This window comes from Thalia democratica, chromosome 2, assembly GCF_965202585.1.
Source record: "Thalia democratica chromosome 2, ktThaDemo2.hap1.1, whole genome shotgun sequence".
Lineage (NCBI taxonomy): Eukaryota > Metazoa > Chordata > Thaliacea > Salpida > Salpidae > Thalia > Thalia democratica.
This window is the reverse complement of record NC_139166.1, coordinates 23,943,169-23,969,133: the sequence shown is the minus strand read 5'-3', so window position 1 is coordinate 23,969,133 and position 25,965 is coordinate 23,943,169. Positions and strand designations below refer to the sequence as shown.

The following is a 25,965-nucleotide window of genomic DNA, read 5'->3' as shown; positions in this document are numbered from 1 at the left end:
CTGTCATTGAAAACCATTAAAGTTAAATCCTAAGAAGCTTAAACAAATTGAAAATTTTTACAGATTAATGCCCTACTCTATCCTTCATTACTTATATGAAAACTGACTTTTATTACGAAAGGTTTTAATCTAATAATTTAGTTTAAAGCTTTATTTTTAAATATTAATTGCTTTTTAAAAATATTTCAATAGTTAAACATTTCAGGTTTTGCTTTGAATCAGAATATGTTTTAAACTTTCAAAGTCTTAGCCTATAACTTTAAGTTGTTATGTTTTAAACAAAACCAATATATTTTCTGTCAACACTATCTTATTCGAACTTAAATAACACATGAAAATTATTTTTTAGTTTGTATACAAATCAGCTACACTTAGTAGGTAAAATGTTTATAAAACATTTTTAAACAAGTTATACGCCTCACTTGGTAAAGCATGAACTATATAGAGCTTATACAGATTTTACTTAGGTCTATTGTCGTCTTGCACAACTCGCCAAAAGTATGTTTTTTATCGAGTTAAAACACATTTTCAAGAAATTCAATACATAATTTTAAAATAGTTAACAATTGGTTTTCGCTTAGGTTCGTTAAACTTTAAATCTAAAATGTTCTAATATGAAAATTAATTGAAAACATTTTTTACAAGATAGTGCAACTTAAAATTTTGAAAGTTAAGATTGAAGATTTATTAGTTCATTAGATTTTATCTTCTTGATTAAATACATCAACCTACTGTGTAACCTCGCTTGCCGTATAACTTTACATTTATCAAGAAAGCTTTGTGTTAACAAAACATTTTAACTCTAGATTCAGACGGTCCTTCACACCTGCAATTTTAAGATCTTTTTAAATCTGTATAGACTTTTTAAAGCAATTTTTTTTGACATTTATTCAAAGTCGTGGAGTTTTCAAAAACTAAGTGCGTTTCAAATTTAGCCATGAGTATTTTCGAACAAGGGTTGAACTTGCCATGTTACGCGGTTGGCTGCGTTACTAACAATAATGTATAAATTTAATAAGTTAAAAAAATTAAGGATCAGTCTAAATAAGTTTAAACATTATTTTAATTCCTTAAATTTTCTAACGAGTTAGGATATTACTATTGCTCTGGAAATGAAACTATAAAAAAAGGATTTTTGATAGCAATAGAGATATTACTATAAGCAAAAATTTTGCACAGGTGTTATTTCAAATTTAACTGTTTTTAAAACTTTCGACTAGGTTTTATCACTTTAAAGCTAGTTTTAATATTATAACATGAAAAATATAAGGACTTTTGACATAACCTAGCATTAGCTGCTGTAGAAGTTTGTTTAAAAAAATATTTATAATATATGCGTAACTATAGTTTTGTGTTTACGTCACTTAATTATTTTTATAAATCTTAAAAAATAATTATTTTACAAAACGCTTTGAAAACACTCTATACTCTATAGTGAAGTGTAAAATAATTGGTTATCTTAATATCGATAATGGAAAACAAGAACATGACATCTAAGAATGATGTCAAGTCTTTAGGTAAGTCGTTTTAAACAACGATTAATATTTCAAAAAACTGGCTTTAAAGTTTACAATTTGTTTAGTAAGTTTGTTTAAACTGTACAAGCTGGTTAAAAAAAAACAATAATCTTGTAGAAATTCTAACTTCTTTGACATTTGTATATAACTTCCTTAATAGCTGAAGAAGAAAAGTACGAAGTTCCCAACGCTTCAGGCTTATTACCCGATGTAAAAAGTTTGTTCATTTTTATAATTGTTAATTACTTGTGCATTAATTTGTTCATTTTTTTCATTGTGTGTTATTTATTATAGGTTAAATTTAAACACAATCATCGCTAAAAAACAATATACCCAAAAGTTTAGATTTTAAAACAACTTTTACTTAACTTATCAGAACCATCCTCAAGCCGTTCAGGTAGAAAGAGAAAGCTGGAAAGGTAAGTTGTATGACTTTGTTTATGTACTCGAAAATTACTATTAATATTTAAACAGGCAATTGGAAGAACCGGTTGAAGAGAAAAAAGCGTGTCTCCCCGGTAATATCAGCAACGAAACGTGAGTTGAATTAATAGTACATTTATTTGTATAGTAAAGAAACTAAGTTTGTTTCACAATTGAACAAAAGTTTTTCAAACTGTTTCAACAGAAGCTGTTATTATAAGTTTATAACATTTTAAATGTTTGACAAAAGTTTTAACACATTGTTGTTTTTTTCAAATACAATCTCAAACACATTTAGAACATTTTTGTTAACTATAAATATGTTTTTTTTGACTAACTTCCAATAACTTTATTGATAATAAAAACAGCGAGGTCAAGAAGACTAAGGATCAAGGAACTCAAACACATGAGTTTACGAAAATGACAAGGTCTTTATGGAGCAGACTTTTTAAAGTTCCAAAAAGAAGTTAGTATGCATTTTTTGTTTTAATTTGTTACGTTTTAATGTATTTTTAAAACGTATTAATTAATATAAGTATACATTATAGTATTTATTAACAATAAAATTCTAAACAGAAGCAAGAAAAAGGTCCTGGGTGACTAGGCTTTTTCTGGTGCCAAAAGCTAGTAAGTATTGATTTTTGTTACAACTACTGTTTAAATTTATATTCAAAAATAGTAATATAAACTTAATATGTTTATTAGTTAAATTTTAAAAACTACTGCGTCCAGCAAATGTCAATGACTAACTATTAGCTATGTTGAAAACTATAAAAGTTTCCCTAGACTATTTTTCAAAAACGATTGGTTTAATTAATTAACGTTAATCAAAATATTTTTATTTATAATTTTTAAGTAAAGTTTAATAGTTTCATAGCTTTTAATAAAAAATTGGTATTGTTTACTTTTCCTAAATATGAATTATTTTTAATTAAAGAAAACTTAATTTTTTTCAGAGCATGGAATGAAGCTGCGTTCCATCAGCAAAAAAAATGAATGAAACTTATAAATTTTGTGTTTGTTTGTCTAAGACCTAGCCCATATTTGGTTTATCAAAAATAATTGTTTGTCAAGTTGTTGCCACGAAGTGTCTTAGTGTAAAACCAAAAAAAAAAAAAAGCTCTATCACAAGTTCAATCAAGAAAAATACATCTCCTCCAACCGGTAGAAGCTTTGTGATCTTCTTCACAATCAGCAACTATAATACCAAGAAAATCGCTACACCATCAGCAAGTAAAAGATCAAGAACAATGCTACACCATCAGCAAGTAAAAGATCAAGAACAATGCTACACCATCAGCAAGTAAAAGATCAAGAACAATGCATCACCATCAGCAAGTAAAAGATCAAGAACAATGCTACACCATCAGCAAGTAAAAGATCAAGAACAATGCAATACCAGCTGCATTTAAAAGATCAAGAAAATGGCTACGCCATCAGCAAGTAAAAGACCAAGAACAATGCTACACCATCAGCAAGTAAAAGATCAAGAACAATGCAATACCAGCTGCATTTAAAAGATCAAGAACAATGCAATACCAGCTGCATTTAAAAGATCAAGAACAATGCTACACCATCAGCAAGTAAAAGATCAAGAACAATGCTACACCATCAGCAAGTAAAAGATCAAGAACAATGCAATACCAGCTGCATTTAAAAGATCAAGAACAATGCTACACCATCACCATGTAAAAGATCAAGAACAATGCTACACCATCAGCAAGTAAAAGATCAAGAAAATGGCTACGCCATCAGCAAGTAAAAGATCAAGAACAATGCAATACCAGCTGCATTTAAAAGATCAAGAACAATGCAATACCAGCTGCATTTAAAAGATCAAGAACAATGCTACACCATCAGTAAGTAAAAGACCAAGAACAATGCAACACCATCAGCATGTAAAAGATCAAGAACAATGCTACACCATCAGCAAGTAAAAGATCAAGAACAATGCAATACCAGCTGCATTTAAAAGATCAAGAACAATGCTACACCATCAGCAAGTAAAAGATCAAGAACAATGCTACACCATCAGCAAGTAAAAGATCAAGAACAATGCTACACCATCAGCATGTAAAAGATCAAGAACAATGCTACACCATCAGCAAGTAAAAGATCAAGAACAATGCTACACCATCAGCAAGTAAAAGATCAAGAACAATGCAATACCAGCTGCATTTAAAAGATCAAGAACAATGCTACACCATCAGTAAGTAAAAGATCAAGAAAATGGCTACGCCATCAGCAACTATAATACCAAGAAAATCGCTACACCATCAGCAAGTAAAAGACCAAGAACAATGCTACACCATCAGCAAGTAAAAGACCAAGAACAATGCTACACCATCAGCAAGTAAAAGACCAAGAACAATGCTACACCATCAGCAAGTAAAAGATCAAGAACAATGCAATACCAGCTGCATTTAAAAGATCAAGAACAATGCTACACCATCAGCAAGTAAAAGATCAAGAGAATTGCTTTACCAGCTGCAATTAAAACATTTAAAAGTTTCAGAATCATTATAAAGAATAAAATATGTATATTTCTTAAATTGTTATGATTTTAATAATGTTACAAAATCTTAAATAAAGTTATAGTTAAACATAACTTCCTTAACTGAACAAGTTACAAAAGTAAAGCTATGTCGCAAAGAGAACGTTATCTAATTTCACAAAACTACAAATAACTCAAGTACAAAATATAAGTGTTAACTAATTAACTGTAGTGATATTTGAGGTTGACATAGTTTCAAAAAATTTGAACAGTAGCAATTTATGCAGCAATTAGAAAAACCAGACATAATACATATACACGGTAATCTCTAATGACAAAGCTTTTAATATAAACGAGTATAAAGTTAGAACTAAATTTTGAAAATAAAACAAGTTTTAAAGTATGATTTCAAATTTGATATGAAAATTTTTGAGTAAGTTAAATTTTTAGCAACTAGAACTAAAAGACACAAATAAAATATTTTACTGAAATTTAATTTATCTATAAAGATAGATTACTAGCCAAAAGGTATAAAAACATAAGTTTAAAAGACATTTTATAATGGTTTCAAGTATAATCTATTAGTTCATATATATTTTAATTTTAAGTAAGAACTAACTTAAAGAATGAGTTTAAATATATAAGGTAGGTTATCAGTTTCAACACCATAAGTAAACTTTAGAAGAATTGAGTCAAAAATTTCATATTGTAAAAATCTCTGAACTAGATGAAAAGACTTTGTGAACTTTGGAATAAAAACTTCGCGTTGTCTTAACATTCCAGCTGTTATTTTAAGTATTATTTTTTTACGTTTCAGCTTCTTTTTATTAGTTTATTATGTTACTTAAAATAATTTTTTATATAAAATTTTTTAAATAAGTAAGCAAACATTCTTAAATACTTATACTAAGCTTTTCTTACCTTTATCTTATTTTTATAAGTTAAATTTCTAGATAAATTATTTATAAAAAAAATGAAATATCGTATGTATACTTGCATAATTTAAAAGATATTATAAGTTTTTGCTTGTTAAATACATATAGTACAATTATTTTGAAAATAAATTTTTAAAACTTTTCATTGAATAGTAAAAACATAAAAATTAGTTATAAGAAGTTCAAAGAAGATTAATGTAACGAAAATAATGTGTTTATAACAATGTGTAACATAATATAATGTTTAGCGAAAAATAAATAACCTTCAATAACTTCTTCTGCAGTTTTTTTAACTGGATAAGCTTTTACTGTAACTTTTCTTTGACTGAAAAATGTTAAAAAAGTGTATTTTCTAAGTATGAAACAAATCAAACTAATTTTGTATGAAGTATTATATTTCGCAAACAATTTTTAACTGGGAAATTTAGGTAAGTGATAAATATATTAATTAGGAAAATTAAGAACTATTTAGCTTTAAAATAAAACTTCAAAAACTTATACAAACTACTTAAAACACTTTTTAAAGTGCGTTTTACTTAAAAAACTGCTTATCAGATTATTTGATTTCTCTTAATTCTTATTTATTCAAACCTTTAACTTAAACTATTTAAAAACACTGAATTTAGTTTAAGTTTAAACTTGTTTTTTTTTTAAGTTTTTATAACAACCTGCTGTAGTCTGAAGAAGTGTCAATAAGCCCCAACATACAACAAGTAATTGAGTATTGGTCTTTTCGCCCTCTAGACAGCATTTCGTAACGCAGGTTGTCGTAGAAACGGTTCAAAGCCGCCTTGGTAGCTCCATAAGCCGTCGTGTTGAGAGTCTTCATAGAACCTAAATTTTATACACATAAATGGCTAATGTTTGATAAGTTAGTTTTATTAGAAAACTCCTTATCTAAAATTAGAATATTTTTTGAACTTCTAAAAACATATCATGTCCTTTTAACTTAGATGACAATAAATTGTTATTTTTTACATCTTAATAACTAATTAATTACCTGCTAAAGATGAAACAAACACAAGTTGGCCATTGGAAGTAGACAAATATTTATCCGCATAACTTGATATGTGCACATATGATAAGTAGTTTACTTTTATTGACCTGAGAAAAATATTTAGAACATCGAAACATAGAAAAAAGAATTTTATAATTTTATACTTTTGATCTCACATTTTTGTTATAAAAGTCTTTTTAGTTGAAGCTTAATAATTCTTTATGTTTTTTTTGAAACAATGAAAACTCCTTAATAAAACAAACTTACTGATCTAGATAATTTAAGTTCTCTTTGCTGTTAGTCCATTCTAACGTTAAAGTTCTCATTATGTGGTTCAAAACCAGAATATCTATTCCACCTGTTTTTTATATAACTACTTAGGACACTGTTTAGCAGTTTTTGTTTAATTTTACACAGCTGTTTTAAATAAGTATAACCTAGATTCTGGATCAAATATTCTAAAAGTTCGCACTTATTAACTGTTTAAGCTTACAGATACGTTAACAACCACACAAAATAAATAGTATGTTATATGTATCAAAACCTAACCTATCGTAAACTTTAAGGGCTAAAACAAAAATATTTTAACAAAAATTATTTGTTTCCTCGAAAAATAGTACTGCATACCGAACTAACCCATTAAACCAGCAGCTTTACTGACAAACGTAGGTATTTCATCCAAGTGCGACATGTCGAGCGGATAAATATCACAGCTCAATGCCCCTAGTTCCATGCATTTGCTTTGAACCTTTCAACGTAGAAATTACGATTGAAGATGACACACAATAACAAACTAGTTGTTCTACAAAATTTCTATGTGCTGTTTATTTTAAATGGGAAAATTTTCAAGTTAAAAACAACCTGAAATTATGTTTTGTTACATACGAAAAGTAAATATGTACTCATATTTAGCAACAAAGTATACTTCTTGTAATTTATTTTTTCTTCTTGCAGTGATGACCAACTTAGCACCTCGTTCACAATACTCGTATACAATTTGCTCGCCTATATTTTGACTTGCACCAGTCACAACCACTCGTTTCCCGCGATAGGATTCTAATTGTTATAAAAAAATATTTTCGAACTGTTTTTAAATTGTTCAAATCTATTATTAGTTTAATATGTATATTAGTCTATTTAATATTTTAGTAATATATTTTAAAAGATCTACTTTTTTTATCCACCTATAGATTTTTGGAGTAATCTTATTAGTAAAGCTTTTTCGTAAGATTTTTTGATGAGTTATAAATTATATTAAAAACTTAAAAGTACACGAGTCTAAAGTAATAAAACTATGAAAATTAATTGAATATTCAAATACATAACTTACCAGGATCTGGTTTTTTATTTGCTTGCAACTTCAAAGCAACAAATACAGCCAAAAATCCAACTATTATTTTGTACTTCATTTTTATCAAACTATATAAAAAACTCTAAAAAAAATGTTTAATTTATATTAAAACTTTCATAGTAAAAAAGTTTGAACAACTATAAAAAAAATTGAGAAACTGTTTCATTTTACATTTAAATTTCAAGATACTATTTTATACATTAAAAATTTTTCTTCATAAAAAAGTATTTAGAAATTGGAAAACTATTTTTTATATAACAATAATACTATATACATATAGATAACAACAAAACAAACAATTTTTATCTATTGATAATGTAAGTTATGACTAATATTTTTTTATACACTTAAGTGAACAATTAAAATAATTTTGTTATAACTATTGTTAAATGAAAAACGTGACTGGTAAACAAAGAATTTTTATATAACGTTTTTCATACCAAAACAGCTTTATAAACTCTTGGTATTTACTTTTTCACAAGCAAAAACCTTTGCGTTTCAATGGCAATATATAAAAATTTGATAACTATAATATAAATATTGGATATGGTTACAATCATCAGTTTTTACTGTGTTTATATCATGCAAATAGACATTTTAAGTGCTTAAATGATATTTTTGTGCCAATTCAGTACTTAATCAATGTTTACAAAATTTCTAATAAATCTTAAGTTAACTTCAATTATTTCTTCTAAAATCTAAAAAATGAAATTTAATATGGCTGTTAAATAAATTAGAACATTAAATTACTAAATTAGGCAGCTATTTTCAATTTTTGGAAATAAAAAAACGTAAACGTCTGGGTTTTTTGTCGAAATTAAAGTAAGAACAAAGTTGTTTTTCTCTTACTTGAGAAAAGTTATTAGTACTATAATTGATATTGTTACAAGTTAAACGTATTGAACTAAAATACATCTTAAAAACTTATATTGGTAGTCCTAACTTTTATGTATTTAATATGATTTCAATAATAAAAAAAGATAGCAACTGGATGTAACTACCAAATTAAAATTTATACTTTATTAGGTGCAAAGAAATTACAACACTAGAAAAAAATTATACACATGTACAAAACTAACACTTAAACTTTATTGCACACAAATTGTATTCTCATGATTCAAGATTATTCACAAATGACATAATTAATAACAAAATTTTAATCACAGGAAAAAACAATTACAAGCAGCATTTATAATGTAGTCAAACAAAAATCAATAATAAATTAATTGGAGCAGCCGTTTTGACTTAGATAAGTTAAAAATACTAAAGAGCTTTTATACATATTGTCGTCGGAATTTGATATTCAGCAAAACCATCACTTATTAAATTTCTTAGAGCATTGTAACGATAAAATTTTACAGCTCTTCTTCTTGTTTTTCATCGTAGCTACTGAACAGTAACGGAAACATTCCAATTATACATCCGATTGTTATTCCGAATAGTTTTCCCTGCATGTGTTTTAAACGTCTTTGATTAAAACTATTTTTTGGGTTTAATAAATTTGGCGGTCAACACATATTAAAAGTATTTTTTAACTCTATTGGTTTTAAGGTTGTAGCTATAGTGAACTAAGTTAGTTATAAATTCTAAAAATTATTTAAATTTTATTTTTATAAAACATCATATGTAGATAAGTTAAAAATATACAACATGTATCAGGGTTGCCACTCGTTTTTTCATTTTTTTTTTCCAGGTTTTCAAAATTTCTTCCAGGTTTTTAAAAGTACATTTTTTTTAGTTTAAAGTTAAGTTTAAGGTAATAAACTGTGTTAAATAGTATAAAATCATTGAAAAGATACTCTTAAGCTATTAAATGTGTTTTTAATAAAAAAATGTTGATGATGACAAAAATTTTTGTCTATATGATAGATTTTTAGAGTCAAATCTTAATTTTACGACTTAAGATGTTAAAATTGTTTAAAATTACAGGTTTTTCCAGGTAAAGTGGCAACCCTGATGTATATATAACTATTATAACTACAACTATAACTTTAACAACAATCTATACAAACACATGTAAGAGACAGCAGATGGCTTTTTAATTGAATTAACAAAAAGTTCAAAAAATACAAAATGTCAATCTTCAAGGCTGCTAAAGGTTTATTGTGAATTTCTTCAAGTTTTTATGAACTTTATCCAGGTTGTTTAAAACCAATTTTTTTAGTCCAATTTTAGTATAATTGATATTAAAAAAAACTGTTTTCAATAGTATAACAACGTTATAAAAATACTGTAAAGTTACCTTAAATGTGTTTTTCAATGATAAAAAAATTGAACAACACAAGTTTTTTTTTCATCTTTATAAAAGATTTTCGTATTTTGTCAAAATTTCGTTACTTCACATGTAAAAACAGTTCTAAATTCCGTGTTTTTCCAGTTTTTTTATACTTTTGCTTGAAATTCAAGGTTTTTTTTTCAAAATTTGTTAAATTCCAGGTTACACAGATATTTTGCCTAAATTATCAAATTCCAGGTTATTTGGCAACCCTGAATTTTGTCTTATTTTTATTCGAGCTTTTATTGATATACTTTAGGGTGCTTATTTTTATAGCTACTCTGATTTTTCGGCTGGAAAAAGTTTTATGCTTAGGAAATATTATAAAAACACCCTGTGCAAAAATTTAGTTGATTTGAAGAAACTTTCACCATTGCACCAACCGATTTTCTAAAAACCACCTCAATGCAAAATGTATGGGATCCAAAAAATGTGACCGTGGAATTCTAAGCTGAAGTTTTTTTTTTACATTTGGCCAGTTATCACGCAAACATATTTTAAACAATTTAAAGAAAATTTTATGGTGGCATTTCTTAATTTTATGTAAATTTTATCACTTTTTGTAAGTTTTCTTGAATTTTCTTTTTTTTTTTTAAACAAGAAATACCACCATAACATTTTCTTTAAATCGTTTTAAATGTTCACAATGTGTTTGTGTGATAATTGGCCACATGTAAAAAAATTTCAGCTAAAACTTCAAGGTCGCATTTTTTGGATCCCATACATGGGGGTGGTTTTTAGAAAATCGGTTGGTGCCAAGGTGAAAGTTTTTTCAAATCATCTCAACTTTTTTACAGGGTGGTTTTATGATATTTCCAAAGCATAAAAATTTTTGCAGCCGGAAAATCAAAAGTAGCTAAAAATAAGCACTCTAATATACATAACAATGCTTTGATAATATTTATTCAAAGTTAATAGTAGGTTTGAAAAAATATATAAAACTATACTTTTCTAATAGTAAAAAAAAATAGAATAGGAGAAATTTACTTTTTACTTACTAAAGCTACAATTAAACGGGTTTTTCTCAATTCACTTTGTTTGAATGTGAGGTATGGAGATTTTAGTCCAAATTTTAAACACCAAGATTCAATATAAACTGATAATCTGTAAAGAGTAAAGTCTAAGTAACAAAATAAAACGTTTTAGAAGTATTTTTTTTTTAATATTAGTAGAGCAAACTCAATTAAAAATAGTGTAAAACTGTTGAAAATTAGTTTTATTTAGTTAATAATGAGCATTATAAACAAAAACAAATGGTAATGGTTTTGTGTAGTAAATTTATAATATTTTTAATTTCGTTAAATGCATGCAATTTTTATTATTTATGCTAACTAATACATCAACTAACAAACTGCTTTGTTTCAACAAGTGTTTGAAACTGTTTGTTATTTGTTTTAAATAATAAAAGATTTTATTAAAAAGTATAAAAATAAAAATTTAAATATAAAATTTTTAAACACGATTAATTTATATCTATATTTCTCTTGGTAGAATATTTTTTTATATATAGAATATAATTTTCAAAAGTTTACAGCAAACTGTTTTTCAAAGCTCAATCAATTATTAACTTTAGAGTGCTTATTGATTTTTGTTAACATCATTAAACCGAAAACAAAGCAAAACTTTAAGAATAAATAAGTTAAATGTAGTACTAAAATATTAATTTTATTGCTGTGAATTTATGATCAAAAAAGTATAAGACGACGGTTAAATCAAATTATAATTAGAATAATTTTTTTTTTTGATGCAAAAATGTTTAAAATAGACAATACTTAAGTAATTTTTATGAAAGTGCTATATTTTTTAACGTTCACAAAATCAGAAAAAAAAGGAATGGATTATTATGAATTAAAAATTTAAAATACAAAGAACTTACTTGACACCAAAACAGTCGGATATTAAATTTCCTAGAGCTGCAGCTGAAAATAATAAACATCTTATATATTAAAGTTCTCACTTTTTATAATAGGTTTGCTTAAAAATTGGCAAAAAAGTGAGCTATCTACTAGTTTTTCATATCAAAATACATGTAATGTAAATTTGTTTAATACAATAATGATTAGATCAGCAGCTACAGATGTTTAGCAATAGTAAAAACTTAATAATAATTTTATGAATAATAGTAAAAAATTATAAAAAACCAAAAATTAACAGAAGGTTTGAACAAAACTATTTTACATATATTGAATAGACTATTAAAGAACAAGCTTACGTTTTGTTGTTTTAAAAACTTACAAAAGTTAGAAAAAGCTTTTCGCGCAGTCATATATAATAACTTCAATTCGGTTTTTAAATTTCATGAAAGTTATAGCGATAAAATATTTCAAACAATTTCATTTTTCAAATTGAAAGCTTTTTTTTATATAAAAGCAGTTAAATATTTAATTCCATTTTGTATATAACAAAACACTATTCAAAATTAATTTTAGCATTTTCTAAACAACTAAGATTAAATTAAAACAGTTTTTTGTTCTAAACTATAAAATAAAAGTTTTAATAGTTATAAGTATAACTTCATCTCTATTGTATTTCATTTCTTATAAATTTTTTCCCAAACATTTTAGTACTAAAACTACTAATACATGAAACATAAAGTAGATGAAATAAGACGTACCAGCCATTGTCGAAATTCCGAAGACCATACCAAGCTTTAAGTCGATGTATTCACCCTAAAACATATTTATATTTCATCAATTTTTTTTTTTTGTTGTTTATAAACTAAATAGATACAGGGTGGTCATTGGCTTTTTAGAAAATTCTTCCAGACTTTTATAACTACATAGGCGTTTCTTTGACTATCTTTTAACTAATTAAATATAATAAATTAAATTTAAGGTAAAAAACTGTTTTAAGTTTAATGTAAAATATTAAAAAAATATTGTAATTTTACTTCAAATATTTTCAATGAAAAATATAATTCTAAGTTATAAAAAGTGTTTTTTGTACATAATAGATATTTTGTACCTAATTAAAATATAATTGTTTAACATGTAAAAACTATTCAAGTTCAAAGGTTTTTTTAACTCAAAACTCAAGGCTCTGTTTTTTAATATGAGATTCCAGTTTTTTTTTTTGTTTGCCTAAATTTAGATTTTTGTTTATTTCAGGTTAAATGGCCACCCTGTAGATAGTAGTTGTTCGTAATTCATACTTATAGAAACAAAAAGCCATTCATGTGATAATTATGAGGTAATAATCTACTTACTGCAACAATCATTATGAGGTTGTCAAAAAAGCCAAATCCAATAAATGGAACACAGTTGATGAAAAACACTGTTGAAAGTATGTTCAGTATAAACTATCACAGTTTGAGCTAAAACTGCATGTCAAATAAAACTTTTTATATATAAAATGTATTGTTTTTGTTTTTACGAAATCTATGACAAGTAAGTTATATTTTTATTAGTAGTAACAAAGATAATATTTAACAGTCAAAAACAATTTTACATCAATATTTTTCTTGCTAATTTAAATCCATTACCTTTTTTTTTATTTAAACTGAAATAAGCAAGCAAAAACAAGTTGTATAATAAAATAATTTATAAGAATTATTATTTAGAAATTCGCTGTTGTGTAAAACTTTATTAAGTTTCACTATATTATACATTTACGCTAATGACAACGTGATACACTGAATTTTTTAGTTCAAAAAGTATCTGTTTTGAATTTTTTAATATTTTCCAATTAAAGTTTTTAATCTTATTATAATAAATCAAATACAAAACAATATTTAATTAACAAATTGATTGTATAACTAAATTAAAAATATTCTTGTATAAAAGACAAGATCTTTGTTATACAGGGTTGCCTTTTTTTTTGAGAAACTTCTTCAAGGTTTTCTGATTTTCTTCCAGGTTTTTTAAAGTACACGTTTTTGGGTATATTCTTAGTTTAATGCCAAGTTTAAGGTTAAAAACTGTGCGGAGTAGTATAAAAACATTGAAAGGATATCTTGAAGCTACTAATTTGATGACTACAAAAATTTTATTTATATGATTTTTCGTGTCAAAATAAAATTTTACTATCTAGCATGTAAAAATGATTAAAATTCCAGGTTTTTTCATATGTTTTAGTTATTTTGATATGTTTTTTCAAAATTTCTCAAACTCAAGGTTTTTCCAGGTTTTTTTAGCTTAAATTGTCAAATTCCAGGTTTTTTCATAATTTCGGGTTTTTTGGCAACCCTGGTTAAACAGAGTTTCTAAAGTGTGCGTAAAAGAAAAAACAATTAAAAACATTCAGAAAAATGAAAGAACATTTTACTTTAACACAAACATGTTTTTACAATTTTTACGAGAGTGTGTTTACAATTGCAACAGTGTTACAAATAAAATAATTTAAAATTTAAACAGCTTCTAAAAAGTTAAATTTGCTTTTTAATTTTGCGATTATACTTACTAAGGTTAAAAAGTTTAGTTGAATAATTAAAAAAATAAGAAATAAGGCCAATTTGGTATTTCTTTAAAATACTTAAATTTTGAAATACAGTGAAAAACCTTTATTTTATTTCTGTCTTTTATTTCATAAATTGTTAAGAATTTTTTAAGAAAGCAACTTTTTCAGCTCATGTAAGAAATCCTTACATTCCTGGTATTTTACAAAACAGAACAAAACTAATTCAATCAATTAAATAGTTGTAACTATAAAAAATATTTGCAAGGTATCAAAGAATGGAAAAAATAGTTATAAAAGCAACTAATCATTTGTTTTACAACAAAAGCTTTAAACATGTAAAAGTACTAGAACAGTTTTACGTTAGATTTAACTTTTTAATACATACTTTAAAAAGGTTTGAAATTTTGATTGAACACCTACAAAAAAAAAACTTTTCAATTAAACACTTACTTTATATTATGAGCAGAATATAAGAACACGTATTAAAAGTCTAGAGTAAAAATAATAATTACAATATTGTAACATTTGTTGTTTGAATAAATTAAAAACTACTAACAAGTCATTGCTTTGTCATTTGTTATCTTTGAACTGCCATCACTGTTAACATCTATTTCTTTTTTGTTATCTAAGAATATAAAACAGTTTTAATCGTAAAACGAAATTAAAGAACTTTGAATAGTAAAACTAATAGACTAACTATTTAATTTTCATTGAAACTTATCAAACTTTTAATAATACATACAAAGAGAGTTAAACATGTAATTCAATTGTAGAATTTCAAATGAAAAAACTTTTTAAACACAAAACACGCTCATAAACTAAAACAATAAAATATCAAACCCCTAATCAAGAAAATATATAACTTTCTTTAAGTTAACCAATAAGTAAACAAAAATTTATCTAAGAAAAAAATTCTTCAAAAACTGTTTGGTTTGGTGAAGCAAGGATAAATCAAGATATAAATGTATCTTAATACTTTATAGATATTCTAAAAGCTCTTATAGTAAGTTTACATTTCTACAATTTATAAACAGCAAGGCCAACTAAATTATTTTAAACCAACACTTTTCAATTTCGATGAGTAATAGACTTCTTTCTTCTTTATTCAAGTCTTTAATTGTTTTTTGTAAAATAGCATAACTGTTAGATTCTTCACTTTGATATCTATAAGAATTAATATTAAAAATGAAACAAAATATTTCTTTTAATCTAAAAAAATATTCTAAAATGCTTACAGAGCATTTTTTATCTAACAATTTTCAAAAATATTGTTAAGATTTTTTTGTATATTTTCATTTATGTATTTGTTTTTGTAAATCACACAGCATAAATTTTATTTATTTTGAAAACTAATTGAATTATATTAGATTTTAAGTAATCAGCCATGGAAACTATTACAAAAAGCTAAGTTTTAATTTTAAATTAATCTTTTTTAAGATATAAATTATTAAATCATTTTTTAATACATCCATGGCTGTCTATTATTTTTATACTCTATGACTATTTTTTTTTCACAAAGCTTAGTTTTTACTTAATCATCTGTGTACATGAAATCTTAAGGTATCAAATTATTCATAACACATTAAAATATTCAACATTAAATTTACTCAATGGTTATAAAACTTTAAATAACACATAAAAGTTTTTTAGTAAAAACATAAAGTTTAGTAATCATAAAAATAACTTATAATGAAACTCTTGTATCTAAAACAAAAAGTTTTTATCAATAAAAGTAATTTTCCTACCTTACTGTTGTAAACAAATGATTGTTTGATTTTTGACAACTTGCTGATAAGTTTTTTAGTTTGACTTTATTTAAAGTATTGATTATACATATTTTTCTACAAGTGCTAGTAGCTTTGTATAAAATACTCATCTATCTGCTTTTACTAATCTGAGAGTATTATATATTACGTTTTTTTTAAATATAGACCTTTTTTTTTAAATTTGGAGTTGAAAAATATATTTGTAGTGTGTCTGCTCTGACCAAAACTAACTTCTTATTTGTAGAAAATAGTGTGTTAAAAATTTTTAAGAACCTAATTAACAAGTTTGTTTTCAGAATACTAAGATACTAATGTTGAAACACTAACAAAAAGTTTTTTTTAGTTTATTTACATATTATATGTAAAACTTATTAGTTAAAAAGACCTAGGTATTAATTTTGCCAGCTAATGTGCTTGGATCATGTTTTCTGTTAACAAAATTGTCTCATCTGTAAAAAATTTTAAAGAGAGAGAATTTTAAAATTTGCTATAAAAAAATTGGGTAGGTGTTAAATTTTCACGAGGGGATAAAGTTGCACAAGTGCACAAAGATACTTTTGCACAAAGACATTTTTACACACGGGTATAAATTGAACAAAGAAAAAATTGCACAAAGATGCTTTTGCACAAAGAAATTTTTGCACAGGTTGAATATTTTTGTATTTTTTATCAATTTTAATTTGTATTTTTAATTTAGTTCTTTTTTTTACTATTACTGTTACCCCTAACCCTTACCCTCTGTTGGTAGCTTTTTTTTTAATAATTTTTATTTCTTTTTTATTTGATTTTTACTGTCAAAATTACCCCCAAACCTTACCCTCGATCAGTAACTTTATTTTTCTTTTTGTTTTTTTATTATTTAATCTTTTGTTTTTTTTCTGTTTTTTTTTTCTATTTGTTTTACTCTCGTGCAAAAATGTAACTCTTGCAAAATTGACCCTTGTGCAAAATTGTCTTCATGCAATTTTGTTCCTTTGTGCAAATTTGTCTTCGTGCATTTTGTGGCAATATTAACTTTGCCAGCTAAGGTGCTTGGGTAATAAGTTTTATTAAGTTAGATTTTCAATTGCTTTTAAAAAATTTAAAGAGAGAATTTTAAGATATGCTATAAAAAATTACATCTAGTCTTTGTAAAAGATGAAGTAAGAAAGATTTTGTTTACTTAAATGCTTATAATTATTGTTTACTTCTTTTCACTTTATTCAACTTATATGATATGAAAACTTTATAGATTCAGTTCCTATTGTTATTTTATATCTAGATTAAAAATACATGAGCTTTTTTGTTTTTTTTAAACTAGATTGACCACACAAGAGCACAAGTCAAAGGATAAAATTGAGACCCCAGCTGTTGTCAATGAAATATGAACTCACTCTCAATTTTGAGATGAGGTTCAGCGAAATAGCAAAGCTGATACAGACCAGATCCATCGAGTGATTTTACATTAGAAGCTTTTAGGATTAGTCTTAATATAACCTAACTCAAACGTTGGGCGACTATTGTTTTTGATAAAGCTCTGAAATGTAAATGAAAGAACTAGAAACAATGAACATAGAACTAACAACCAGGTTAAAGAGTGGCCAGTCTGTGTAATCATGTGCTAATTCTGTGTTTTTTAGCATTGGAAAGAGAACAGATGATTATCAATAACAAAGTCAACACACTCAAAGCTAGCTTTTTTTTTTTTTTTAAGAAAAATAAGTATATTGCCTGGAATAATCTTCAAAAAAATAGTTGACAAAATGGAAGAAAAAACTGTAATTGAATTTTTTCAAGCTATTGCTTGTAATTATAGTTAGTTTAACAACTAGTGACTTTTTATTTTTTGTTAAAAAAGTTTTTTTTTGTTGTTATTTTGTTAGTCTTTTTGTTGTTTTTATTCTTTTTTTTAAAGTAAATGTAAAAAAATAAGAGAATCTAACAAAAAAAAAACAAAAAAATTCAAGTGATACTACATTTTGGATATTATATATAAAAAAGTAAAAAAATATTTTAAATAAGATTAACTAGACAAGATTTGATCACCATTGAAATTGTTTTATTAATGAACAAGTCTGATTAAGTGTCAGTAATTTTTTTTGCCAAAGATCTAAGGATAAATTTATTAATGAAACAAAAACTAGACAGTCAGCCAACATTAAATGCTTTAGCGTTTTGATAAATGGCATATTCTGTTTTGTAATCTTAATTCAGAAACATTATATCTAAAAATTAAGATTTTCTACTAACAAAACATAGTATTCAAGTTCCTCTAGTGTTTGATTAAATTCTATTATCAAAACAGGTCTGTGCAATTTTGTAAAATTTTTAAGCTAAAATAGTAAATTGACCAACTATAAAGTAGTGTTAGATTAGTTAAAAATAATACAAAGTTGTTTGTGTTAGACTTAAAACTTACAGCGTCTCTTATAAACTGTAATTTAAAGGTTTTTGTATTTGGAAATTACGTTTGTAAACTTAAACTTTTTTTATTTACTTGTGTTAAAATATTCAAGTTCTGTAAATGACAAGAAGATGTAACTTCAATATGGTTATACCAGTTTATTCTAAGAAGTCAAACAAACAAAATTCAAAAACACTGAAAAACTGTTAAGTATATCTTACATTATCAAAAAAAAAATTGATTTAGCCAGATTGATAAAAAATTTAATAAGTTGAACTAAAATAGCTTAAATTTATATTAATATGAAAAATTTATTTTAATTCTAACTAAATACACATTAATAAGTTTTTAAGTTTTTCATTAATATTTTCAAAATTACTTTATTATAGCTTGGCATTGTACATATAATTTTATTTACCTATTATGACGCATAATCTTACAATTTTATTAAATTTACTGTTTTACACAAATATCTTTAGTTATCTTCATGAACTTTTTATAAGCGTAGATTGATAAATTTTAAGTTAACAAAAAATAAATTGCAAAAAGAATTTCTGTCTCCAATTTTTATTTAAATAAACATTAAGTTTTCTTCGAGACAAAATTTTTATAACAAGAACAATTTCATTAATGTTTGTCTAATAAACCCTAATTAAAAGAGTCTAAAGCAGGGTTTCCCAAATTTTTTCAAAAGGCCCCCTTAAAAGAAATTAAAAAGCTATTGCCCTGTCAAAAAAGATTACTCAAAAACTACCATAAAAAACACCTAAGACCTTTTTTTTTTTTTATATATCTAGTGTAAGTTTCAAACTGTTGCCTTGTGGCCTTACTGAACATAGCCCCCTAAATTTCTGTCATGGCCCCCAAAGGAATCACTTGGCCCACTTTGGGAAACCCTGGTCTAAAGAAAACAAATGTTTACTTAATAAGTAAGATATGATCCGGTTAGAAGTGTTCGGGTTAGAAATGATCAGATTATATATGATTGGGTTAGAAATGATTGAGGGTTAAAAATGATAGTAAACAATTAAAATGTGACCCTTAAAAAATTTTTGAGAATGCAGACTAATCAATCCGGAAAAAAATGAATTGGGCAGAATAAGCAAAGTTATATTAGAAAGAGCAGTGACCAAAATAAGAAAAAAATAATACTTATAAAGTAGATAAAATCATTTGAAATTATTGAAAACGTCAAAAACAAAACAATAAAATTCTTGATAAACTTTGAAGTAGTCAATTTTTGGTATAAATGAAACTCAAATGAACAATCTGCAATAAATTTCTTGAGATTCTATAACACAATTGACATTAAGTAATTAAACATACAACATATAAAACTTTGTCAACTTACTTGAGTGACCTTAAACTTTCTTGAGTCATGAGTTTTTTCATAACCTTGAATTTGGAATTTTTTGTTTTTTACTTTTAGAAACTATTAAAAGTTAAGTTCTCCATAACATTGGTTATGAAACAAGTAAAAAATATTGCTACTAAATTGGTTAATTCTTTTTAGAATATATAGAAAACTGTCCTTAAAAATCTTTAAATTATTCTGAGTTTTTTTAACTAAACTATTCTGAGTCAGCCTTAGTTGGAAACATAACAAATTATGGGCATAGGGGGGGGGGGGGGTACACCCTTTTTTGGTTTTTTATCTTATTTTATATAGTTTTTACTAAGCTACAAGATGCTTTTTACAGATTTAAAAAATTCAAAGTAATTTTTGAGATATAGCCGGTCAAAGTCGGAGCCGACAATAGGTTCCTTATGGGAGGCGCAAACTAAAATGGCAAAAATAGACTATTTCACTAAAAATCTATCTTCTCCTACGTTTTTTGAGATAACTACCTCAAACTTTTAGGAAGTGTTCCTTGATATATTTAGAAAATTCTGTCGGAAGGAATTTTTAAAAAAATTAAAAATAAAAAAATTATAAAAAAAATAAACAAAAAAAACAGTTTTTTTTTTGTTTTTTTATTATAAAATTTTTTTTAAATAAATCTTTTTAAATTCCTTCCGACAGAATTTTCTAAATACTGCAAGGAACATTTCCTGAAAATTTGAGGTAGTTATCTCAAAAAACGTAGGAGGAGATAGATTTTTAGTGATTTCTAGTTATTTGCCGTTTTAGTTTGCGCCTCTCATAAGGAACCTATTGTTGGCTCCGACTTTGACCGGCTATATCTCAAAAATTATTTTGAATTTTTTAAATCTGTAAAAAGCATCTTGTAGCTTAGTAAAAACTATATAAAATAAGATCAAAAACCAAAAAAGGGTTTTTACCCCCCCCCCCCCCCCCCCCTATGCCCTTATCCTGAGTTATCATGATATTTTCAAAAACTTCAAAATATCCTAAAAGTCTCAAGTATTTTGAGTGTTTTGCAACCTTAAAAATTAAACAACAAAAAGTCAAATAACAAAAGCACAGAAACTATACAGCAGAGTTTCCCAAAATGGGCCACCAGGATATAATTTAAAACTACTTAAACTAAATATTTTGGAGTTGGTGATTCTATATAATATTATCAATAAACTGATTTTATTACAAACAATATGCATATATAATTAAATGTATAGTAAATATAACATAAAAAAACTGTGTCCTGATGGTGTAGGGGTCCTGATTGCAGTTTTGAAAATTCTCTGATGTCAATGCTGCAAGATTAAAACTCAGTGGTCAACACATATACATTAAAAATGGTCCAGCACTTAACAAAAAGAGTAACATTCTTTTTTTTTTTATTCTACCAGTGTTTTATGAAAATTTTCAACTATCTAGAGAAATATAGTGTAGTGAAAATTCAACAGATCCATTGACCATTGCTTTGTTTCAATTTTTTTTTGTTACTTACAAAAGAGCTTAGGTCAAAATATTTACTACATCACACAAAGTTTTGAATTTATGTCTTAGCTTAGGGAATTACTAAGATCTGAGATGAAAAATAGATGGCTGAACTGAACAGCTTGGTAGATTATTTTCTTAAGCGTTGCTAGTTTTATCGTGATACAGAAACTAAACAAAAATTTTAGTTAAAAACAGCTTACTTTAAGTTTTAATATTTTTAAATGTGTTTTTTTTAATTACTTGTTATAAATATTTAAGTTATGCCTTTAATTTTTTAGCTAAAAAAAAATAAATATTGATTAATTGAACGATAAGAAAATAAGCGCTGAAAAAGCTTGGTGTGAAAAACTAGTACTGGATTATAACCTTTTTTTTTCCGGTTATCGAGTCATATACCACGGATACAGTTTGATGTCTTTTTCAGGATCAAAAAAAAATTGGTCATACAATTTCGATTTGGATTATCAAAAAACAAGCCATTGGTAAACTGAGAGCCGGCCGGGTTTCATTTCTATTTGAAACTCGCCAGTAAGTCCAAAAGAAGAATTAAAACTCGGGTCGGATCTCTACCAGTGGCGTCGCGTGGGGTGTTGCACTGCCGCAATTGCACCACCTTAAAATTTTGTAGGAAAAAATTAAGTATTTTTAAAGTTTTAGTTATTTTTTAGAACAAAATCTCTTATAAAACTCCAACTTTGACAGCGACCGATTTGCTCTTTACACTGCCGCAAACTTTACTGACTACCGCAAATAAACTCAAAAAGCAAAATTTCTTTAAGAATTACCGAAAAATCAATATCTTGCGGTAGGTAAGCTAAGTTGAAAATTCTCTGAAACAGTTCATTTCAGGTTTAAGTATCATTCTACAAGCAATTGTAAACAAAGCTAAGCAGAGCTGAGGCAACTCGAGCAGAAACAACTCGAGCAGAGCAACTCGAGCAGAGGCAACCAGAGCAGAAGCAACTCGAGCGAAGACAAGTCGAGCAGAAACAACTGGAGTAGGGGCGATTAAAGCATCGGCACCTCGGTTTTTTTTTTTCTGCACCACCTATGAAAAATACTACGCGACGCCACTGGTCTCAACCTACCGAGAACTTGTGGTATGGTGATCTTAATGGCAAGATCAAAACTTTATGTTAAATTATTTTTTTCAAAGCTGACAAAAAACCATGCTTTAGCTCTGTAAGACTTCAGAAGATGTTTTGTTTAAGAAACTTTTAGACAGAAAAAAAAATATTGTCAGTTAAGTTAAAAAATAGTGACAAAAAGTAAAAAGTGCAATAGAATTAAAATTTGGATGGTAAATTTTTTTACAGAAGATAAACAAATTATCTTCTACCTTATATCATTCGAATAATTTTTACCATGTATGATTTGCTTTGCAGGCCGCACTTTGTGAACCCCTCAACAAATATTGAAAAATTTCGGGATAATTTACACTATTAATATGAGTAATTGTGATTGACCAGCTATAACATAGTTGAAAACATGCTACCATAGTTGCCATACTAGCCAAAAAGTACTTAAGTGAATTAAACATTCAAAGGTAAAAGTGTCAATGGAAGTTCTTACTAACTTGACCAAATTAAATATATCTTTTAGTTTATGTGCTATTAAACAATCTAAGTTTTTACTTCACGTACGCAAAAGTTAGTTTAGCATACACTGACGAAAAATAAGTTATTTTAACTAGATAATCTATAAGTAAGTAATTTCTTATTTAATCTATATTTATCGTATTAAATTCATTAAATAAAGATGAATATATCAGGCAATTTATTGTAAATTTTATTTCTATATGATTGAAAAAATCGCCTAATGAAAAAACACAAAATTAGTCGACGATGACTTTGCTGTTAACTTTCGAGTAGTTGCTGAAATACGACTCGTACAAATCTTCGCACTGCTTGACTGCCACCGTTCCGCAAACTTCTCTGATAGAGTGCATGCTCCACTGGGCCGCTCCGATGTCGCAAGTCTGCATTCCCAGCTTGGAAGCTATGAGAGGACCAATGGTTGTTCCGCAAGGCGAGTCGTTGCGAACCTGAACGTCTTGCATTTGCACGTCAGCAAGCAACGCACACTGACGAACAATCGTAGCAGTGACTGCTGTTGTTGCGTACCTGTTGTAATAATGATAAATATAATAAAGTTTAATTAGAGTTTTTAGAACAAACCACTAGTGCTTGCACAAAATTCACTTATGTCTTTAATTAATTAAAACAACAACTACCTGGTGTTGTTGTTTGTTTTTATAACTGGACCATCCCACAAAGTAGGCTTCATGTTGGACTCGTGTTTTGAAGGGTAGTTGGGGTGAACTCCATGAGCCATGTCCGCGCTCAGCACCATTGACTTGACAGTTGCCTCCTGGAACGCCATCGGGTTTTCTGAATTGTTTGCGATCCTTTGAAGAAGGTACTCGACATGAGATGAGCAAGCTCCTTGAGCCGATTCCGATCCAACTTCTTCGTTGTCGAAAGACATGTACATGCGGACGTTTGACTCATCTTCAAGAGTTTTGCAAGACTTGATGATAGCCACAAGACCAGTGTAAGTGCTCATGAGATTGTCGAGACGTGGCGCAAAGACGTATTCACCGTTTGCACCGCCAAGCTCGCTAGGAGTGTAATCAGCAAGAAACAAGTCGAGGTCTACAAGACTTTCAGGTTCGATTTGTGCCTCATCGCAAAGCACCTTCACCAGCATAGGGTGGTGCTTGTGGACGCATGTTGAGGCTGGATTGGCTTGGCAAGGCGCGTTGAGCTCGTTGCTGACCGCTTGGCCGAGAACGGGAACGAGATCGGTCTCTTTGTTGATGGGAAATTCTTCGTTCATTTTGCGCGCGAGATGAATGGCAATGAAGGGAACTCTCATCAGCGGCTTGTTGACGTGAACCAGTTTGCTGACAATGTTTTCGCCTTGTTTGACGAGCAGGCGACCGGCGACGCGCAGGTCCCTGTCAAACCACGACAGCCAGTTGCCGCCGCCGTAGCACTCGGTGCCGACCTGCACGTTGCCTTCGCTCACTTTCTTGCTGACCACCTTGACTCGCAGACACGGGCTGTCGGTGTGGGCGCCGAACATGGTGAACCCGTTTCCCGGCTTGTACTGCCCGCCGACGGTCCACGCCATTATGTGCGATTGGTTGCGGGTCATGAAGTACTTGCCCATCGGTTGCGTTTCGACTGCGTCTGTTTCTTTCAGCTGAACGAAGCCTGCTTGGAGAAGCATCTCCTTGCAGTTTTCCACGACATGGTAAGGAGACGGGGAGGCGTCGATGAATTTCAGGAACTGCTTGGCCGAGTCGACGCATTCGTTTGTTAATTGTGAACTCATGGTTAGTTTTATATAGTCTGAAAGATATTACTAAAGTTATTTCAATTCTATAAACTATTTAAGTTACCTTTTATATCGCTTTAGATTTTCTTTTATTTTTTAATGCAAGTTTACATAATTTAAGCTATACTTAATAATTACTTACGAGGTCTTTATTATGATTCTTTTATCATTACAATAGTTGTTTATTAAGTTAGTTTGTCAACTTTGTTTTTAAACTGCAGTAACTCAATATAAAATAACTTATCGTATCTGACAGTATTTAATTACATTTGCTAATTAGATTCGAAATATAGCTGCTTATAAGTTTAAATATTTTTTAATGTTTAAAATATTAAGTAATAAAAGAGAACCTACAGAGTTCTGTTACAATATGCTTGTTTAAACTTACTATATTACTGGAAATAAAATAATTAAGCGATAAGCTCTATACATTTTTGAACTACATTTTTCTTAAATCATTAGTTTAAACTGAAAATGATAAATTGTTCTTGTAGACTAATTATAACTATTTTACAATTAAAATCATTTTTAAACATTTAAAAGTAATGCTTACAATGAAAAGTTTAAGATTTTGAAATGTTTATTTAATATCACTTGTGTAAGTTTTGTCTTTAAAGCTGCAAAGATATTTGAACAGATAAGAGGAGTTTTAGCTCTTTTGGAAGAAAAAAAAAACATTTCTTATTTTTTCACAGACCATTTTTTTAATATGGTTGCCACTGTTAATGCAAAATATTAAACCAAAGTGAACACAAACTAGCCTATGTCAGCCTGGAATGTCGAAACAACGAGCCTAAAACTGAGAAAAATGCTGTTATTTAAACTTGATTACTTATCAATAAACTTAATTAAAAACATTCATTTTGTAGTCATAAGAACTGGCATGAAGTAAACCAAGTTAATCTGAGATTAAAAAATTTAAGTAAATTAAAAATTATCAACAATTAATTTATATCCTATACGTAAACTGGAGTACTTTATACTTTTAACTTTGGAAGACACAATGACAAAAACTTTAAATAATAAATGTTAAGATTGATGATGATAATAATAAAACTTTAGTATTTTTGATTCTAAACACTTTCACTTTGAAACAGGAGGATAAAGGTATAAAAATCTCTTAAATTTAAAAAGATATAAACTCATTACTTTACTACTAAATTTCAAAAGAAATATAGATTTTAGCTTACTAAAATAGTTAATACACTTACATACGATTTTGATAAGTAATTAAAGTCATCA

General features: G+C 27.2%; 2 protein-coding genes and 1 pseudogene across 2 annotated transcripts; all 3 read right to left on the bottom strand.

Annotated features, from left to right (window-relative positions):
* Positions 1–4,973: 4,973 nt before the first annotated feature.
* On the bottom strand, positions 4,974–7,794 carry LOC145829585 (hydroxysteroid 11-beta-dehydrogenase 1-like protein). The gene is made up of 8 exons (XM_082937425.1): positions 7,697–7,794; positions 7,292–7,422; positions 7,003–7,114; positions 6,634–6,724; positions 6,370–6,473; positions 6,038–6,203; positions 5,633–5,694; positions 4,974–5,217 (listed from the first exon to the last, which is right to left on the bottom strand). Exons 1-8 carry the CDS (start codon positions 7,773–7,775, stop codon positions 5,054–5,056), a joined length of 909 nt encoding a protein of 302 aa, XP_082793551.1. The 5' UTR covers positions 7,776–7,794; the 3' UTR covers positions 4,974–5,053.
* Positions 7,795–8,908: 1,114 nt separating this feature from the next.
* Positions 8,909–19,942, bottom strand: LOC145829779 (transmembrane protein 65-like). Its single transcript, XM_082937647.1, has 8 exons — positions 19,888–19,942; positions 15,451–15,551; positions 14,944–15,012; positions 13,198–13,265; positions 12,607–12,661; positions 11,869–11,911; positions 10,991–11,096; positions 8,909–9,165 (listed from the first exon to the last, which is right to left on the bottom strand). The coding sequence occupies exons 1-8, from the start codon at positions 19,926–19,928 to the stop codon at positions 9,073–9,075; spliced, it is 576 nt and encodes a 191-aa protein (XP_082793773.1). The 5' UTR covers positions 19,929–19,942; the 3' UTR covers positions 8,909–9,072.
* A 3,273-nt stretch (positions 19,943–23,215) lies between these two features.
* Positions 23,216–24,678, bottom strand: LOC145828465 (aspartyl aminopeptidase pseudogene; annotated as a pseudogene).
* Between the last annotated feature and the right edge of the window lie 1,287 nt (positions 24,679–25,965).

Excerpts from the sequence above, each read along its gene's own strand:
- LOC145829585 (XM_082937425.1), bottom strand. The coding sequence starts at position 7,775 with ATGAAGTACAAAATAATAGTTGGATTTTTGGCTGTATTTGTTGCTTTG. Across the intron at positions 7,115-7,291 it reads GAAAAAATAAATTACAAGAA|GTTCAAAGCAAATGCATGGA; the intron begins GTATACTTTGTT and ends CTACGTTGAAAG. Across the intron at positions 6,474-6,633 it reads AACTTAAATTATCTAGATCA|GTCAATAAAAGTAAACTACT; the intron begins GTAAGTTTGTTT and ends TATTTTTCTCAG.
- LOC145829779 (XM_082937647.1), bottom strand. The coding sequence starts at position 19,928 with ATGAAAAAACTCATGACTCAAGAAAGTTTAAGGTCACTCAA. Across the intron at positions 15,552-19,887 it reads GAAAGTTTAAGGTCACTCAA|ATATCAAAGTGAAGAATCTA; the intron begins GTAAGTTGACAA and ends TAATTCTTATAG. Across the intron at positions 15,013-15,450 it reads ACTCATCGAAATTGAAAAGT|ATAACAAAAAAGAAATAGAT; the intron begins GTTGGTTTAAAA and ends TTATATTCTTAG.